The sequence below is a fragment of the Aplidium turbinatum genome, chromosome 1 (assembly GCF_918807975.1).
Source record: "Aplidium turbinatum chromosome 1, kaAplTurb1.1, whole genome shotgun sequence".
NCBI classification, from domain to species: domain Eukaryota; kingdom Metazoa; phylum Chordata; class Ascidiacea; order Aplousobranchia; family Polyclinidae; genus Aplidium; species Aplidium turbinatum.
In genome coordinates, this window is record NC_137472.1 from 34,914,931 (window position 1) to 34,935,762 (window position 20,832).

At 38.7% G+C, this 20,832-nt stretch overlaps 1 protein-coding gene across 1 annotated transcript; it reads left to right on the forward strand.

Moving 5' to 3' along the window:
- The first annotated feature begins 3,071 nt into the window (after positions 1–3,071).
- On the forward strand, positions 3,072–19,993 carry LOC145776295 (glyoxalase domain-containing protein 4-like). The gene is made up of 8 exons (XM_082587699.1): positions 3,072–3,408; positions 7,065–7,114; positions 9,104–9,224; positions 10,024–10,168; positions 10,766–10,816; positions 10,925–11,091; positions 12,255–12,422; positions 19,622–19,993. The coding sequence occupies exons 1-8, from the start codon at positions 3,319–3,321 to the stop codon at positions 19,718–19,720; spliced, it is 891 nt and encodes a 296-aa protein (XP_082443825.1). The 5' UTR covers positions 3,072–3,318; the 3' UTR covers positions 19,721–19,993.
- The last annotated feature ends 839 nt before the right edge of the window (positions 19,994–20,832 follow it).

Genomic DNA, 20,832 nt, shown 5'->3' on the forward strand with positions numbered 1-20,832 from the left:
GTTTCGTTTTTCGCGTTTATGTCAAATGCTTTGCAGTCGTCACAGGGGCAACACTAAAAGGCGGAAACACGGAAATAAGCCAAAATAACTTTAGATTTAAAACAGTCATAGTATTTAATGATCTCACAATTGCTTCTAAATAATATCTTTCAATGATATTTCAACATTAGAAAATGTTCGGTATTGAGTTGTGACTAAAAATCGCATTTCCGCCTTTTTCCTATTTCAATAAATTCCATTAAATTTCGAAATTTACTCCAATAACTGTGGAATTAAAACAGTCAAAGTATATATTTAAGGCAGTGGCTATTTGACCGGCTCCGGTCTTTGAATCTGAAACACTATTTGACCGGTCATGACGTCACTGCATAAGCACTTTTTTCTTTTTCTCTTTCAAAGCAAAAGACGAGAAGCGCCGAGATAAGTTCTAAATTCAACACGTATTCTTCAACTCAGTCCGTTGCGCGTGCGATACGTCTCCGGCTGCCAATCTAGACGGCATGAGTTCGATACCGTCCGGAAGCATTCTTTTTTTCATTTATTTTTTATCTAAATTTTGACCCGAAGCGCATTTATGTGGTCAATTTTTAATTTGAGTAGCCTACAGTCCAAGTTAGTTAATAGTTCTCAAGTTAGTTATATACAATACTTCTTTTAAAAGAAATGATGATGGTAAAACCATTTTTTAAAGAAGTATTGTATATAACTAACTTGAGAGAAAAATGTAGGGTCGTTCGGCAACACACGTTCACTTATGACGATCGGAAAATTACCAAGAGAAATTCTCAAATTCCAGCAAATTAAAAAAACTCTAACAGTATTACTCACATTTGAAAAGACATAAAAAATGGGCTGTAGGCTACTCAAATTAAAAATTGACCACAAAAATGCGCTTCGGGTCAAAATTTAGATAAAAAAAAAAATGAAAAAAAGGAGTGCTTCCGGATGGTATCGAACTCATCCCCTCTAGTTTGGCAGCCGGAGACGTATCGCACGCGCCACGGACTGAGTTGAAGAATACGTGTTGAAGTTAGAACTTATATCGGCGCTTCTCGTCTGTTGCTTTGAAAGAGAAAAAGAAAAAAGCGCTTATATAGTGACGTAATGACCGGTCAGATAGTGTTTCAGATTCAAAGACCGGAGCCGGTCAAATAGCCACTGCCTATATTTAATGACCCCACAATTGCTTCTGAACAATATCTTTCAATGGTTGTAACAGTAGGTTCGGTGGTGAGTTGTTAAAAATCGCATTTCCGCCTTTTTCCATGTTGCAACATTTCATTCTTTCATGATGAAGTTATCGCTATGTTAAACAATATGGACGCCAAGATCGTATTTCCGCGTTTTCTACATCGGCATTAAATCGCTACTTCTGCGGACAATATGCCATTTCACACCCGGCTTATTTCCGTGTTCCGCATTTCCGCCTTTTAGTGTTACCCTCGTCACAGTCTTGCGGAAGTACATATGAGTAGTTAGCTTTTACTATGCCCGTGCAGTGACATGGACGACTTGTTGAGCTCTGTGGGATTGAAGGTGCTACATGCAGTAGTGAAGATGAATCAGCAAATTTGGCTTCCCCACCTTCAGAAATAGCTATCTATCTCACGTTGTTGAAAGCATCCACTACATCTGTTGAAAACGCCCTTGTTTGGTGGAAAGCGAATAAAAACCAATTTTATTGTTTATATCAGTTAGTTTCAAAATGTTTTTGTGTACCGTACCTGCCACATCTGCTTCTTCAGAGAGATGTTTTTCAAGTGCAGGTTTAACTGCCACCAAGTTGAGATCCTGTTTGACTGGTGAACATTTAGAAAGCCTAAATTTTTTACACTGCAATAAGCAGTGTTTGTGATGTTCATTGTTTTTGTAAACACATAAAAATTATTAAAATGTGTCGACAGTAAAAACGGTCAATTATTCTAGAATATATATCTGCATTCTATATTCGGTTTCAGTATACTAGAATATTCTAGAATAGCTAATTATTCTATTTTGCCTATCCCTACTTGCATGCACCCAGATAAGCAAGCAAAATGTAGCCACTTGCTGGATATCATACACCTCAGTCCAGATAGCTGTTGTATTTAGCAAATGGGTTTGGTACTTATTCTTGAGTAATCTTATTAAATATATTGTTAACTCTTAAGTATCCACATTCAATCAGTCAAAAAGTTTGCACATCTACCAAAACTAGAACTTTAATATGCACTTGACTGTCTGCATAAATTTTTATTTACAGACTCTTGGTTATGCACCCCCTGACGGTTCTGCTACTATTCGGCGAGTCCGATTCGGCGAGTCCAATTCGGCTAGTCCGATTCAGCGAGTGCCCTATTGACGCTAAACTTTAAAATAAGACCCCAACCCTAACCTCTAACCCTAAAACGGCAATGATAATTAGGCTACGCATGACCTACTAGAACACGGCCAAATATGTTGCTATTTGAGGAAATTTCTAAGAGTCTGAATTGTTACAATCATAGCTATGACAAACCTGTCATCTTCCCATTTCCAGAAGTAAGTAAAATAAGCAATGTTTGCGCCTAGACATATGTTTGGCTTGTTTAACCGGAAATTAGGTATGTAGGTTTAGCACAGTTTACACAATAGTAATGCATCATGTAAGACTTTTCAACTGCACCCTGTAAGTAGTATCGTTTGGTGCAATTGCATGTTCCGTTTAAATATCAATAATTTTTTATGGATTCTATGTTGTAAGCTGTTCATTTGATTTGCCAATTTAAATTTTAGTTTGTTTTGTTTTTCGCTAAGTTTAATTTTGCAAGTAAAATATGTCTTTTGGCGAAAAATCCTGTTATACAAAAAACCTAACGACTATATGATGAGACTACCTCCAGGATGCAGTTGGAAAGTCTTAGGCTACATATTTCACATTTTTATTGCATAAATTGTGCTTAACATACATATCTAATCTCCGGCAAAACAAGCCAAAAATATGTCTAGATGCAAATATTGCTTATTTTACATACTTCTGTAAGTGGGAAAATGACAGGTTTGTCATGGCTATGATTGTAACAATTAAGACTCTTAGAAATTTTCCCAAATAGCAACATATTTAGCCGTGTTCTAGTAGGCCATGGGCTACGGTACCCAATAATTTAAAAAAAAATTCAAAAAATTGCCGAATAGGGAACTCTACGAAAAGGGTTCTCGCCGAATAGGGCACTCGTCAAATCGGACTCGCCGAAATGGGCCATTCCGCCCCCTGACGTTGGTGCAGTTCTATAAGGCAGAAATCCTGGTTATTATTTATTTATATAGCTTTAAAATCTAGTTTCTACTCAAACTTTAATTATGTCTGCAAGAAGAACTCTTCACTTTGTATTTAAAATTGGAGATAGAAACAAAACCATTCAATTTTACAAAGAAATTCTTGGGATGAAGGTAAATTCTCTACTGTGATCACATGATGCAAACATTTCACTTTTGTTGCATTTCAAAATTTAGGAGCTGGTATACAAGTATTTGTAAAGATACCATGACACCATAGACACTATAGACAGGAATCAACCAGACACATAGATTGAAGTGTGTCAACAGTAAAGCAAAGGTGAAGTAGATTTACCCTATGTGTTAGGTTGATTCCTGTTTATAACATCATGGACGGAGACTTCTACACCAGCTCTAAAATTTGTTACAGTAATTTTTATTATGTAGGCTTTCCTATATGCATTGTAACTAACCCAAAAAGCCAAGGTGTAGTGTGAACATGGTATGTGCCATGTGGTTAGATAGTGACACTTTCTCTTAAAGTGATGAATCATTTGGTTTTATACATATATAGGGTACAGTATTCTCGTGGGTACGTACAGTATATATAGGGTCTATGTGCTAATTTACAATCATCGTTGTATTTGCGCCCCTCGTAAATTTATGGTTGAGGGGCGACAAAAATGGCTATTTTTTGTGTTTCAAAAATAAAATACTTTGCAAAAGGGATTTAGATAATTTAAACGGACTTAAAAGAACGCCAAATGCGAAAAACAGCCTACGTTGCTCTTGCCCGCAAAACAGCAGCTGATCGCATGGCTTTCTCTGGAACGTGAATTACTACTGAGATGCGCAGGGAACGCACGCTGACAGTCACACACTGCTTATCTTCCCGCGAGTGAGGAGGGACTTCACAGTCAAACCGCGTGGTAGCGAAAAAGCGAATGCGAGGTTGAATGTTTATTCTCATTTCACAAGTTATCCAAACGTCCGTCAGATTTTCTGTGACTTCAAACATGAAATCAATTTTAGCAAACTTTATCGAGTTGAAACTACGACACAACAAACAATTACGTGAACAGCTTAAAGAAAAAATGCGTTTTTCAAAACTGTCATCTGTGTTTTGCTTCAATAAGCACTGTATTGATGTATATATTGTGCAAATATATACATCTCATACACTCGTCAATATACACTCATCTATATACACTCCTGCACTACCGTAGCCTATACTCGAGTATAGGTCGATCTCGTGTATAAGTCGAACCCCTACTTTTGAGCTGAAATCGGTGATATTTCCTTCTCCTGTGTATAAGTCGAATAGCTTAATACCAACACTACCATTCGATGGTTCATCTATTGGCATTGACATACGGTGAGAAAATTTCAAAGTAGAGCACAGAGTAACTTATGCTGCTGGAATAGTCACGTAACTATTCACGGCAATATTAAGTAAACCAACTAAATTAGACGAGCTATTTTCAACGAGGTCTTCCCGCTGTGAGATCAATTATGATTGAACAGAACGCATTGTTTTGTTCGTTATGTTGTGAGAATTAAATTGAAAACCGATAAAACAAAAGGTGTTTAATGGTCTTGGTCGCAGATATTGCTTGCGTTAACGACGTCTTTTACCGCTATTATCACCTAGCCGACCTGACATCATTGTTTTATGCGGCCGCTAACGATCATGGAATGTTACGTAATAAGAAGGATTATCCTACACGCAAAAATAAAAATAAATTGATCTCTTAAAACAGCTCTTCCTGCTGTTTTGTCTCGTGAGCTTTGCATATTGCTCAACAAGTGCATAAAATTTAGAATTGACAAGAAATCATTCAATTTGAAAATTAAGTTTGAATCATTGCAAATAAACGTAGCCTATTTAAAACTTTTACTTCGACCGACAACATTTCACACTCCGTAATTTACGTCGGCGATGATTTTGCCACAGCAAAATGCATTTATTTTGAAAACTGCTGAGCTGGAAACAACAGCTTGTTCCGTGTATAAGTTGAACCTGTCTTTTTGAGGTGAAAATCACTTGCAAACATCTCGACTTATACTCGAGCAGGCGCGGATCTAGGAGTTTTTTTCGGGGGGGGCCAGAAAATTTGAAAATCAATTAAAAAGAAAGAAAAAGATAAAGCACATATGAACAATAATGATACTACGACATATAGCCTAGATATGATATAAAATAGACATTAAAACAACCATTTTCATCAATTGTGAATGTTTAAAAAATAAATGTTGCTTCAATAAAAATTGCTAAGCATGCAAAGTAAACTTGAAATCTGGTTTAAAACCCTGCATGGAGTATCCATGACCAATTGGATATATTTTATGTTTGCAGGCATATACGTAATTGATGGAAATTATAAAGAAGACTAAAAACTATAAAACAGGCATTCCAGTGGCGTGGCTAGAAATTTTGAAAGTTTTTTTTTTATGACGTCGGGCGGGCAAAGCCCGCCTGCGTGTTCGCCTAAGACGACACCCCGCAGCGGAGGTCTGGGGGGCCTCCCCCTGAAAATTTACTTTAAATTTTGTGCATTCTGAGAGCATTTTCAACAAAAATGTAGGTATGAATATTCCTATAAAATGGTGCTGTCCGGTGGCATAACAAAAGGATAAGATCATGTTTTCTTCGGCATTTTTCGGAAATAAAGCTAAGTCTCTATGTTTTCTTGTTGCTAATTCCTGGCTGAGATATTTGAATGTTTGGTATTGGCAAAACTCGCTCATTTAATGCAGTTTCATTTAAAGTTAAGTAAACTTTGTTTTAGAGACATAAAGAGACTGAAAGCATCATTCTCAATATCGTGACGTCACACGTGTGCCAAAGGGGGGGGGGGTTGAAACCCTCAACCCCCCCCCTGGCTACGCCACTGAGCCATTCAGGGGTTTCAGATTGTTGCAACTGACGCCATTTGGTTCAGCGTTGGTTTCAGCTCCAACAAATGTTACTATTAAAATGTATTTGAAGTTGTATGAAATAAAATAACGGAGTCTGATCGATGGGTAATTTCAACCATAATAAAAAAAAACCTGTCCCCCCCGTGGTAAGTTAAGTCCGCCGTGGGACTAACATCAGCTGTTTAGAAGCATATCAAACCATTTGATGCGGAAACATACAATTTCAACAATTCCTCACAAAATTTCGGGGGGGGCCCGGGCCCCCCCCATAAATCCGCGCCTGTACTCGAGTATATACGGTATTATATTCGATAAAAGACTAAGTTATAAGGACTTTCGATAAAAAACAGAAGAGAAAACACTTTGCCGTTGTTAACACTTTGAAGGGAAGTAATTAGCAAAACGAGGTTAATAAAACTGAAAGCGGGTTTGCAATCTGCTTGAGATCATGATTTTTTTGCGTTTTATTTCGATAACTTCACTGTCTTGATCGTTGTTATTCACTCGCACGAAAAGGAAACGAATCGGCCTGTTTTCCAACTGTGCAATAAGCTAACAATATCAAAATTTTTACGACTAGGCGTACTGCATGCGTAAAACTCATCGTTTCAAGCAGCGGTTCTAATAAATTTGGTTTGCGACCTAGGTGTCAATATAAACAAGACAGTAAGCTTAATCAAAAGCTACTTTAATTGAGTAAAATAGCGTTATGGTTATGACGTCATCACCCTTCTCGCCCCCCAAGGTTTTTCGAAAAGTCAGCGCCTATGTGTGGTACCTAAAATATGCCTCGTGAGTTGTTGTGGCTTTGAGACAGACGCGAGTTGTTAAGGCTTCACAAACAGCAAAACATTCTTTGCAAAATAGGTTTCTAAGTAGTCTTCACCTCAACCAGCTTTCTCTTCGCGTAGGTGTTACGACATGAAGAATTTGAAGAAGGATGCAAAGCAACATGCAATGGGTAAGATATAAATGTGTGCTACTCTGGCATAAAATTAATTTAGACTAGGAGGCATTCCATTATAATTCAACAAATCCAAATAACCACTAACTCTTCAATTTTTATGACTAAAGCATATGTTAAAGTATGTGAAAAATGCATCTCAGCAAAAAAAAAAATTTGAAAATTTGACAAGCGGTTTTCGAGATATCGCGTTCTAAAGCTTTGTGACTGTCACTAGGTGGCGCTGTTGATGTGCCCAATGTTTTTTGATTTTAGGGTTATATTTGAGGTAGCTAGTTGGTTGAAGTGTCTATTCCACCATTTTTCATGATGTAGAATTCAAAAATGATGTCAATTTTAGTCTACAAGAATTAGCTAAGGAGTTGTGTGGCATTTAAAAAAAATTGGGGGACCAAATGCCAACCCCCAAATTTCCATGTGGGCAACAAGATATCCCAAAAAAATTTTTTGTTCTTTAAAGTTTCTTGCGTATACTTCATGATAATATACTGTTTATTTATGAGACTTTCGTCCTTTTTTCACAATGCAACCTTTTATCAAAGACTTGCATGAGAAGTTATATGATCTATTAATGCAATATTTGAATGATGCGTGCTTATGATGTCACAATAACAAATTACAGATTTTCCCAAAAAACTTTTTTTGAGTCAACGTTGTGAAAATTGCCCGGAAAAACCAGCCCTTGTTTCAAAATTGCAGTCAAATTTTGTTTTCCCAGGCAATTTTCATAATGAAAAAATTTTTTTTTGGGAAATCTGTAATTTGTTATTGTGACATCATAAGCAAGCATCATTCAAATATTGCATTAATAGATCTTTGATATAAGGTTGCATTGTCCAAAAAGGACAAAAGTCTCATAAAAAAATATTATACTATCATGAAGTATATGCAAGAAACTTTGAAAAACAGAAATTTTTTTTGGGATATTTCGTTGCCCACATGACAATTTGAGGGTTGGCATTTGGTCCCCCAAATTTTTTAAAATGCCCGATAACTCCTTAGCTAATGCTTTTAGACTAAAATTGAGACCATTTTTGAATTCTGCATCATGAAAAATGGTGGAATAGACACTTCAACCAACTTTCTACCCTAAATATAGCCCTAAAATCAAAATACACTGGGAACATCAACAGCGCCACCTAGTGACAACAACAAAATTTCAAAACGCGATATCTCAAAAACCGCTTGTCCGATTTTCAAAATTTTTTTTTTGCCCAAGTTCAAATTTTTAAAACAACAAAATATATCAAAACCAACATTTCCTGAAACCTAGTGGTTACATTTCTTTCTAAAATTTGTTGAATTATAATGGAATGCCTCCTAGGGTTGTTTGTGGACGTCGGACGTCCACTGGTTGCTGAACCATGCAACCATATTTTTGCTCAGTAAAATATTTTTTTCAATAGTCACTGCAAAAAATTGTAGTCACGAGGTGTTAACTAGACTTGTGCATTTATTGAACTAAAGCATCAATTTGAAACTTAATTTCCAAGGCAAGTGTTATGAGCTTTTTGATTACTACACTACATGTTTGTAATAATTAATAAAATCATATATATACGTCGGAGAATCATTAAACATGACTGGCATAAGTATAACTTAATATTATGCATATGTATTTCTTTTTGATATTATAAATGTTATTTCAGCGTTTCATAAGTTGAATGTATTCTACAGCAAAAAGCATTTGACAGTAGTACGATACTGCACAATTTTAGTACTCATAACTTATATTCATTGAGCTTGATAGCCTACATCGAAAACGGGTCTGCTACTATTCGGTGAGTCCGATTCGGTGAGTTCCTAACCCCTAACCCTAAAACGGCAATGATAATTAGGCTACGGTACCCGATAATTTAAAAAAAATTGAAAAAATCCTCCGTTAAGGAATCGGACTCACCGAAACGGGCCATTCCGATCAAAAACAGTAGGCTACAGCATTGGTTGGTATGATCAATATTTGGTTGATACGTTGAACTTGTTCAGGCCATATGATGGGAAATGGAGCAAAACTATGATTGGATACGGCGCTGAAGATAATCACTTTGTCTGTGAACTTACATATAATTATGGAATTGGGGACTACGCTTTCGGAAATGACTTTATGGTAGGCGATGCTGCTACTATAGTTTGTATATATAGAAATAAAGTTTATCCATGACCTACTAGAACACGGCCAAATATGTTGCTATTTGAGGAAATTTTTAAGAGTCTGAATTGTTACAATCATAGCTATGACAAACCTGTCATCTTCCCATTTCCAGAAGTAAGTAAAATAAGCAATGTTTGCGCCTAGACATAAGTTTGGCTTGTTTAACCGGAAATTAGGTATGTAGGTTTAGCACAGTTTACACAATAGTAATGCATCATGTAAGACTTTTCAACTGCACCCTGTAAGTAGTATCGTTTGGTGCAATTGCATGTTCCGTTTAAAATATTAATAATTTTTTATGGATTCTATGTTGTAAGCTGTTCATTTGATTTGCCAATTTAAATTTTAGTTTGTTTTGTTTTTCGCTAAGTTTAATTTTGCAAGTAAAATATGTCTTTTGGCGAAAAATCCTGTTATACAAAAAACCTAACGACTATATGATGAGACTACCTCCAGGATGCAGTTGGAAAGTCTTAGGCTACATATTTCACATTTTTATTGCATAAATTGTGCTTAACATACATATCTAATCTCCGGCAAAACAAGCCAAAAATATGTCTAGATGCAAATATTGCTTATTTTACATACTTCTGTAAGTGGGAAAATGACAGGTTTGTCATGGCTATGATTGTAACAATTAAGACTCTTAGAAATTTTCCCAAATAGCAACATATTTGGCCGTGTTCTAGTAGGCCGTGGTTTATCGTATACTAGATAGGATTATAGATTGACTAAACTCCTATTATTTTTTAAGGGATTGACTATTCAATCTAAAGAAGCAGTTGAAAACTGTAGAAAAAGTAAATGGTCGATTTGCAACCATTCCGATTGCGTTTATGAAATTGAAGCACCCGGTGGCTACAAGTTCACTTTAGTTGATAAGCCTCGTCCCGAAGCAGGTATTGATGACTTTAGATTACCGTATCATCCGTATGCTACTTTCTGTCTCTGTTGCCATTGTTGCGGTAGTTTTAATTTTTCTCAAACTTTGAATTGTGTTCCTAAAGTTTGATTTGTCAACTTTTAAGTAGCGACTGACTCACTTAAAGATTCAATTTTCTGTCATTTCAATGTGAACAATCAGCATACATAAATTAACTGCAGTGTAACCTACCCTTTCTAACGTGAACATATCTTGCATATTTGCAATTGATGGAGTTTCGCTTTTAGCAGCATGATCGTTGCTTACTTCACAGTGTAGATTCTAACAATCTGTTTAAGCCTGATGCTGCGAGTATTGCCACAACTAATTCGATATTGTCACAACTAACTCGCAGCATCAGGCTTAAACAGATCGTTAGAATCTACACTGAAATATCTTGTATACGTATTTACAGCAGTATAGCCTAATTAAAACTGTTTAGTCTCAGAGTTTCTTTAAGGATGGTTGGGAAGTAGGCTAACTGTTCAAATTTTGGCAAAGAAGTTACCGGCCAGCAGCATGCGAAGTACAAACAACCCGGCAACATTGTAATTTCCTCAAAATTTATTTGCAGATCCTGTACAGAAAGTAACATTGGCTTGTTCCAACCTGCCAAAATCGGTTGGTATGTATCCGCCCGTTCTTGTATTGCTCGACTCTTATAGTATAATGTTGCAAACACCAGTGCTCAAGCCTCAGAGTACGCGAATTCAATAATACTTTAAAATTTTAGAATATTGGAAAAACATCGCTGGAATGAAAGTTTTTGATCAGTCGGATAAGCAAGCTACACTTGGTTACTCAGAGACACAAGCAAAACTTGGCTTGTATGACATTGGTGAAGAAATCAAACATGAAAAAGCATTTGGCAGGGTGGCAATCGCATGCCCACGGAACCAGGTTGGTAAAAACGTGGTTGGGATTCACATTTCTGTTCCGAATTAGAAACGTAAGGCCAGAATATTGAGGCATTTTCACTGCGTGACCCTGGAAGTTTTTGAGATTAAAAAGTAAAAAATGTACACTTTTAAACAAGTAAGCCATGCCATGGCCACCTGGAGATTAGGTGGCCATGGCCATGCTTATTTATTGTACTAGTAACGCAAACACATATTCAATGGCATCATTATGGTAATATTTTATTTTATTGGTAAAGTACCCAACATCTACAAAAGCACCATTAGCCTTGACTGTTATAGATTTAATGGCTTTCAAGGCTCCATACAATTTCTGCCACACGCTTCTGGCATCTGCTTGCAGATTTTCCGGAATTAAGATGCAGTTAAAATTCCCTAATTACGGGAGTGGGATTTTAGGAAACGTCAACTTAAAATTTGCTCTTTGACTGTAACTGAAATACGAGTATAAAGTGATGCGAATGTGAGGTCAAATATGGAAAGTAAAATTAAATTCATCTTTGAGCTTCTGGGGCCGAAGCTAGTTTTACCACCCCAGGTTGACGGCGTTTCCTGGATCACCTTTTTGTCATTTATTCAGGCCGACGCCTGGTCGTTGCCGATTTACATGTTAAGGTAAACAGGAAGGCAAGAAGCCAACCTTTGTGCCTGCCTTCAAGCATTTTATTAAGTGCCTTGCCAATACACAGCCACATGCTCTTGAAGCTGTGCCCTTTGAGCCTTGAGCGTCCTATCAAGACTATCACCACTCGGTTATGCAGCCGACTCAGACTACACTAAAAGGCTGCTAGAGAGCAGCGGTCTTTAGTTTCATCATCCAAGATACCCAGCCAGGCATTTCGCTCCATTTTTTAGAAGGAACATGGCACAATCGTTCGTGATCTGGTCCGCATTCTGTTTTTTAGCACCTGTAATCGTCCTGTATTTAATACTGTAGGAAGATGCCATTTTTCCATGGCTGAGCGGAAAAGCTCTGCGATCGTGCAAACACAGTTGAGGCGCAGCTCAATTAAAACATTTGTACTCTGTGTTAGTCTGCATCAAAATTACTAGTTCACTAAAATTATCACTAACTCTTTGCTATATTTTCATACAAAAGTGTAGCTACGTATTTGCAACGTCGCCTAAACGAACCATGTATTTCAGTTGGAAAGCATACAAAGTGCGGCAGAAGCAGTAAACGGGAAGATTTTGACTAGATTGGTGAGCTTAGACACCCCCGGTAAGGCGACCGTGGAAGTTGTGATATTAGCTGATCCTGATGACCACGAGATATGTTTTGTTGGAGATGAAGCTTTCAGGGAATTATCACAGGTGAGTAACATGAGATAAATACAGTATGCATCATGGCTACCTGTGTAAATATATACATATATACATAGGCGTCGATTTTTTCTTAGAAGAGAGGAATCCTGGGTGGGCGAGATTTTTCAAACAGATTTCATTGAATGTGTATGTTCGCAAATTCGCAATGGTCAGTCTTTCTCACAAAGACTGCGTTTAGCGTCGCTGCAGCAATTAAGCTTTAATAGGTTTGATGTTTGCTTTCTTGCGCCTTGCGATTTTATGAGCGCTGCTAAACTAAACAAACTTCTTTTATGTTTTCCTTTGCGACCTAAAAAGCGCGTGACTCGTGACCTGTTATCTTTAAAGTGGTGCCTTCGGATTTGCCCCAAAATGTTCGGACAGGTGACTGCTGACTGTGCGGATATTGCGGTTTTGTACCGCGCCAACCTTACGTACAATGTGGTCATTCAATCACGCACCACGAGTTCAGTAGTAAAGTAGTCTTGAACAGAAAAAGGTTTATTTGACCAACTTTTTCAGATTTAAAATAATTTTTCAATTAATCACGCTACTTACTGTACGTTTGGCGAAAATGTAATCAGAACTTCCGAAATGGAAACAAGATGCAGCGTGACATTATACAAAAAAGCAAACGTAACCAAGACGAAAAGAAATGTAACCTGTTGGAAATGGGCGTACATACCCGAAAACACTAATAAAAAACCCAAGAACAAATGAATGACATACAGAAGGACAACACATTGTTAACTGCTTTATGTAGTCCATCCAAACTTGTTGCGACGCCGGACGCGTCTGGCTTCGTGAAACAAACTCATTAACTGCTTCGGCGAGATCAAGTACCTCAGCATGTTCACGATGGGTGTTCAAAATTGCCAGGTCATTCAAGCGCTGCTGCGTTTGTGTGGAACGCAGATATGTTTTCAATCTACAGTAACAAGTACCATCAGGGTTAAGACGCATCCACTGGAATTCGGAAAAAAAGCTTTCTTTGCAACACACGACCTTCCCGAGCCGGAAGCCAATCCGGCAGCATGCTAACGTCAAATGGAGCAGGTAGAGATCCATGGCTCATGCTGTCTTCAACAACTACCGGTGCATTGCTTGAGACATTGACTTCACCCAGGCCCGGATTTAGGGGGGGGCAGAGGGGGCAGTTGCCCCGGGCCCCCCGACTTTTGAAGGGCCCCCCTATGTGAAAAAAAATGTGATTTTGTGTTATTTTTTCCTTTTAATGTTTAAAGCATTTGCAAAATGCTGTGCAGTACTGGACTGATGCTACTGTAGACGTAGAGATGGTTTTTCGCGCCGTAGGCGCGAAAAATTTTTTTGCATGGGGGCCCCCCGATCTAAAAGTGCCCCGGGCCCCCCATCACCTAAATCCGGCCCTGACTTCACCACTGTCCATTCTTGAAGCGTTGCTTTCTTCATCAATGTCATCTCTACGTTCATTCGTGCTGGACGTGGCTTTAGCGTTATCATCTCGACGCCTTTTGGAAGCTGGTTTTACGAATGCGCGAATAGATGTTTGACTTTGCTTCATGTTTAACATTTCAATAATGAAATGACAACATCGAGCGGTGCCCCAATTTATACCCAGCAACAAGTTTGTGAGAAAAGATTTGTTTCAGTACGTCTTCAGTTTGTATCGGTTATTTTATTGTCATGTTCATTATGATGTCATATTCATATTCCCTTACGCTGAGGCGGAACTGAAGTTTGATTGTGACGTAACGAAAGTGAGACCATTCGGAGAAAAGATCAAACGTGGCTTTCTCTCACCAGGAATTGCTAGCATGTGGCAGTTGCCATGGCAAAATGCAGTAACGTAACAATGCAGCGAGCACCGCCTTTTTTTCAACGCAAGGTTGTTGCGGAATTGCTTTGTTCTGTCGGAGTGTCGGATACCTAGCGAGAGACATAGCGTAAAACAAGAAGTTGCGCTGCAGTTAGTTGGAAAATTCAGCGTTTAACAAAAACGGAAATAATTGTAACAAACACTTCATAAGTGTCATGAAAACAGGGTGGGCAAAACATATTTTGTTGTTGTTAAAAAAAATGTTGCACTTACATTAAAATTTTTGCTGTTGTTCTACTTCCACCTTCGTTTCCCCCTTGCCTCATACATGAATTTACACCACCAACGAAAGCTTATGTCAGGCCCTGGGTGCTATTAACTAAGATGTGCAATTATGCATGGACAAATTTATTTTTAAATCGCGTTGAAAGACCAATCGATTGCTTTGAGGCAAAAAAGAAGGCCGGCGCTGTTTTTCTAGATCTTACAGCTGCCTATGACCACCGTATGGCATCGCGGCCTTACTTGCAAGCTGCTTCGCCTGCTTCCTGACCGACATATGGTTCATATGATTATGGAACTTATCAGGAATCGAAGCTTTACCCTCACTACCGGTAGCTCACGGCGAAGCAGACTGAGACGCCTGAAAAACGGCGTCCCACAGGGATCGGTCCTAGCTCCACTTCTTTTCAACATCTACACCCACGACCTGCCAACTACGGTCTCCGCAAAATACGCTTATGCGGACGACCTGGCAATTCTCCACTCTGCAAAGTCGTGGGAAAATTTAGAAGACACCTTGAGCCAGGACACGAAAACTCTCTCAGCCTACCTCCAGAACTGGCGACTGAAACTCAGCGAAACCAAAACTGTGGCAGCAGCTTTCCACCTCCATAATTGGGAAGCTGATCGTGAGCTACACGTCCAGAACAATGGAAAATCTCTGTCCTTCTGCCCCGAACCAAGATATCTTGGGGTGACACTGGACAGATAGCTCACATACCGCCGCCACCATTTGATGTCACTGCGCAAGAAACTCACATCCCGCGCTGCGCTACTCAAGCTCCTGGCAGGCTCTAGCTGGCGGGCGAGGGCTGACACTTTGCGTATAGTAGCCTTAGCCCTTGTCTACTCTTCAGCAGAGTACTGTGCACCTGTTTGGGGCCGCAGTGCTCACTACCAGGGCCCACAAGAGGGGGGGACAACCGGTGCATTGCACCGGGGCCCGGTGAGTTCAAGGGGGCCCGACAAAATATCTAAATTCACGCGTTAAAGTTGATTTCAACGATTTTGCATAAAATATTGTTTTTTATATTACCGGTAGTTCCGTATGTCGATTGGGCCCCCTCATGGGTATGCTCTTTTTTAAAACTACAGAATTTTCAATTTTTTGGGTTCAAGGAGCCTGACAAAATGTTTAAATTTGCGTGCTCAGGTCGATTTTGCATAAAATATTGTTTTTTATGTTAGTTTTGTATTTCGATTGGGCCCCCTCATGGGTAGCCTATAGATGCCCTTTTTCAAAACTACAAAATTTTCAATTTTCTGAGTTCATGGGGCCCGACAAAATGTTTAAATTTGCGTGCTCAGATCGATTTTGCATAAAATATTGTTTTTTTATATTAGTTTCGTGTTTCGATTGGGCCCCCTCATGGATATGCCCTTTTTCAAAACTACAGTATTTTCAATTTTTTGAGTCAAAGGGCCCGACAAAATGTTTAAATTTGCATGCTCAGGTCGATTTTGCATAAAATATTGTTTTTTATATTAACGGTAGTTTCATATTTCAATTGGGCCCCCCTCATGGGTATGCCCTTTTTCAAAACTACAGAATTTTCAATTTTTTTAGTTCAAAGGGCCCGACAAAATGTTTAAATTTGCATGCTCAGGTCGATTTTGCATAAAATATTGTTTTTTATATTACTGGTAGTTTCATATTTCGATTGGGCCCCCTCATGGGTAGGCTAGCCTATGCTTTTTTTCAAAACTACAGAATTTTCAATTTGTTGAGTTCAAGGGGCCCGACAAAATGTTTAAATTTGCGTGCTCAGGTTGATTTTGCATAAAATAATGTTTTTTATTTCATATTATATTAGTTTCGTATTTTGATTGGGCCCTTCATGGGTATGCTCTTTTTTATGACTACAGAATTTTCAATTTTTTACTTTCAGGGGGCCTGACAAAATGTTTAAATTTGCGTGCCAAGGTCGATTTGCATGAAATATTATTTTTTATGTTAATTGTATTTCGATTGGGCCCATCATGGGCATTCTTTTTAAAAAACTACAGAAAACATATATTGCAGTGTGAATGAATATTTCAGTTTATTTCAATGTTTTAATTTCAGTGGTGTTTCAGTGTGAATATTTGGGTGTGTACGGTATGTTTTAATAAGCAATTGATTGATCAGGTTAGGTTACAGTCATTACACAGAAGGTATTTCATGCATTTTTCTGACATCTTGTCAATTTATGACACAAGCAAGCAGCAGTGACAGTTATGTGTAATCATGTTGAACTGGTACAATTTTATTTGTAGATAATCTTGTTTAGAGTGATATTTTAAGAGTTCAGAAAATAGTAAACAGTAGGTACCGGTATTGAAATATTGTTCGAATTGCTTAGCAAGAAGTCGTTACTGTCACTTTTTCAGTACAAAAATGCTCAAGTGTTTTTTTTGGATACTAATTATACTAAAATCATGGAGCTTCTCTAATATAGCCTGAGACATTACAGTATTTTTGAGTTTTTAGGACTTGAATGATTTTGCTATATTGGAATGCAAGCAAGTTTCGTGGAGGCAGTGCTGGAAAATAATTTTGTCCTTGTAGCAGGGCCAAATGTTATAGCAGTCTAACAAAAATCAAAAAAAAGTTAAAAGATTAGTGAAAGTGTGATTTGTTGAGTAAAAAATCATAGATCTTTACTTCTGTTGAAATTGAAGTATTATACAGTTTCTTTTAACTCTAGACAGAATCAGAAGTGTCCTAATTGCAATGCAACTTACTTTTTTCAGCACTGCAGAAAGGTGTTGATTTTTAAAAATATGCTTAGTATATAAACAAATATTTTTTTATATATCTTTTCCTTATATATCTTTATCTTTTCCTATATATCTTATCTATCTTTTCCTTTTTCCTTTTCATTTGTTTTCACTAGGCCTAAGTATTTCTTAGCAGTCTTCTCCAGCCAGGCCAATCCAATCTTACTCTTGAATTTCAGGAACAGTGTCAATATTGACTCAAAACAGCCATTCTGTAGTTATGCAGGGTATTTGTAAAGGTATCGATACATAGTATAGTGATAGATGTAGGTATATTTACATTGATAGGACTTGAAAATAGAAATATATTCAACTTTGTTTTCTACTGACCGCTTGCTGTAGAAATGAAGAGAAACTGAGAAAGTGACCCTCAATCGTGCTTGAATGCAGTTTCACTCAAACAAGCAAAGAAAACTAAAGGAGTAAAAATAAGAAGCAGCCTATTGATCCTGAAATGAAGTTGGTATATATATATATTTCTTAATGTCATGAACAATAGCAATGCATTCATCCAAGTTTGGTCTCCTAGTCTCTGCTGATTTTAAGGTCAGAAATGATATTGTACGGTATGTTAATGTAAAGCTGTATGCACACATATGCAATGCTACATATGTATGTCAGCCATGCCGGATAGTGTTGCCATTTTTATCTTCAAAGTGGATATTTTTACCCACTTTTTGCCATGGTTACAATCAGATGTTGCCAGAGTTAGGAAGGGTTAAGGTAAGGGTTAGAGTTAGGAATAAGGTTAGGGTTTTGATCTTTGCCCAGGACTAAAAAAAAGTTCAAAAATATGATACCGTACAAGTTTTTGTTTTCAACAGCTATAAACTTTTCCTCAAATTTGGGCAGAATTCCTTATCTGGCAACACTATTGAGGCTATATTTACACTACATAGTGTAACTATAGCCACAGCCTTTTATCTTTGTGTATAACTAGTGTGTATCTGTGAATTTAAAGTCATAAACACCAGTAAAATACTGCATTCTTTGTGAAATGGTGGAGTGTTAATACTTTAACCTGATGTATTCTTTGTATTATTTTTTAAACAGGTCTGGTTTTAAAATAAAAACACTGTGCGGAACACCATGTATGCATTGGCCTTGTGGATTAATGCGCACCGCAAATTTTGCTTGTGATTTGTGAGATATCATGCGACATGTCGCGTTGGGGGGCCCGGCAGCAACATCTGCACCGGGGCCCGGCAGGGCTCTTGGAGGCCCTGCTCACTACCATAACATCGACACTGCCATAAACAGCGCCCTGCGCACAGTGACCGGATGCTTGCGTCCCACACCATTGGACAATCTCCCCATTCTCGCTGGCATCCAACCCGCTGAGCTTCGTCGCGAAGAAGCCACTCTGTCCCTCGGTCGACGGGCACTGGAGCCTAACCACCTTCTCCACCACAAGATCTCTGCTCTCCCAAACGAGCACCCCCGTCGACTGAAATCAAGACACCCATTCGTGCCAGCCGCTCAACTTCTTATCAACGAAGCTGATGTACAAGACATCTCTGCGGCTGCTTGGGCGGACCATAAATGGAGTTCTGAATGGAAGTCAACCGCCACCAGACTCTATTCGTTCATCCCCGATGCCGACACACGCCCCATCGGTCTAACACTACCAAGACAGGCATGGGTGCGCCTTAACCGTCTCCGTACGGGCGTCGGGCTTTTCCGCTCAACCATGCACCAATGGGGAATGGCCTCTTCCTCCTCCTGTGAATGTGGTGCCGAGGAACAGACCGCAGACCACATCATCAATGACTGCTCCATCTTCAAGCCACCTAACGGAGTGGAAGGTCTGCGTGTCATGGATGATGAAACCAAAGACTGGCTGCTCTCTAGTAGCCTTCCAGTGTAGTCCGGGAACATTGTGAATCTGGGGTGGTAAAAGGATAGACCCTCGGCCCCAGACGCTCACACGACGACGACCAATCGATAGATTTGTTGATTTAACCGGAAAGCTTCTCGATTCACTAAGCTGATTTTTTGTCGCTTTTGTCATGCACAAATGTTTAAAATAAAGTTAATCTATCATATCATAAAGCTAATTTATCGCCGAGATACGTCAGTTGATATACTGTAACTCTAAAGGCATTACGATTTCATTTATAATGGTAATTTTGTATGCGTTTCTGGATAGGCAAAGAAATCAGTTGTGGGTTTATTTGTTCACGATTAAAAGTTCTTCAGTGCACGATTTGATTAATGAAGCGAATATGTTGATTTAACGTCTGCAGATGTGCTTTGGCCGTGGATGTGTACAAACGATGAGCCGCGCACAATTAATTTAACTAGATACCGTTTTTCATGCAACTCCGGTATTTGTTCTAACCTAGCTAACGCTTTGTATACGTTGCAGGTCGACCCTCAGGGCGATGACTTATTGAACAAAGCGATAGCCTCCGACGACAGCAGCGAGTGGTATTCTAAACGTAATCGCAAGAAGCCAACTGCCTGATTGGTTGTGATATTCTACCTAAGAGTGCACACTTATTGCATGTCCTTTGCCCACACTGTTTTATTCATTTTCTATCACATCGTTGACCGTGTTCCCAAAGTTTAGTTATGTGTGTTGGTAGCAAACACTTTATCGGAAAGTACTAAACTGCTACTGCATATGGTGGAACGTGCAAAGGTTGTATGACAAAACTGCGAAGCTGTGTAACGAAATGATCTTATTGAAACGACCTAAGATTATACGTGCAATTAAACGATCACTGTTGCATCGCCAGAGTCTACTGGTTGCATACCATTTTGAGCGATTTAAAAGACGTAGGCCATAAAATTTGCCATCTTATTCTCTAGGTAGAACACCAAACAATTCTGAGCGCACGAATCAAGATCAAGCGGCGCTTGTTCGGCTCTCGGGGTGTGCGCTTGAGCAACACTTTTCAGGACTGCTCTCCATTCAGTAGCTCCTAGTGGATAGAATAATTCCCCGGCAACAATTGGAAACTTCACTTTGCAAATCTCGGCAACCAGCCTGCGTCAAAAGCCTTTACATCTACAAGTATGCGAAACTGCCAAGGCTTTGTCAGTCTAAAGATTCAACCAGTGCAGCAACGATGATGAGGGGGACTTTTGGACCCGGCTTATTTTAAGGCACGCAAAACACCACATATTTAGATTCTATTTTAAAGCTTGCATGGAGGGATTTTGTGTTGTAATATTTAGGCTATTTTAGGTATAGTACCAGTAGGAATTTTGAAAGGGGGGGCCTCCCCCAGAAAATTTTGAAAAATTACTTTGAATTTGGTGCATTCTGAGAGCATTTTCAACAAAAATGTGGGTACGAATATTCCTGTAAAATGGTGCTGTTCGGTAGCATAGCAAAGGGATAAGATCATGTTTTCTTTGGCATTTTTCGGAAATAAAGCTAAGTCTCTGTGTTTTCTTGTTGCTAATTCCTGGCTGAGATGTTTGGTATTGGCAAAACTTGCTCTTTTAATGCAATTTTGTTTAAAATTAGGCAATTTTTTTTTAGACTGAAAACATCATTCTCAATATCGTGACGTCACACGCGTGCCAAAGGGGGTTGTAACCCCCCCCCCCCTGGCTACGCCACTGTAT

Coding starts and splice junctions, on each gene's coding strand:
- LOC145776295 (XM_082587699.1), top strand. CDS start 3,319: ATGTCTGCAAGAAGAACTCTTCACTTTGTATTTAAAATTGGAGATAGA. Junction 10,169..10,765: donor TAAGCCTCGTCCCGAAGCAG/GTATTGATGACT, acceptor ATTTATTTGCAG/ATCCTGTACAGAAAGTAACA. Junction 10,817..10,924: donor CAACCTGCCAAAATCGGTTG/GTATGTATCCGC, acceptor TTAAAATTTTAG/AATATTGGAAAAACATCGCT.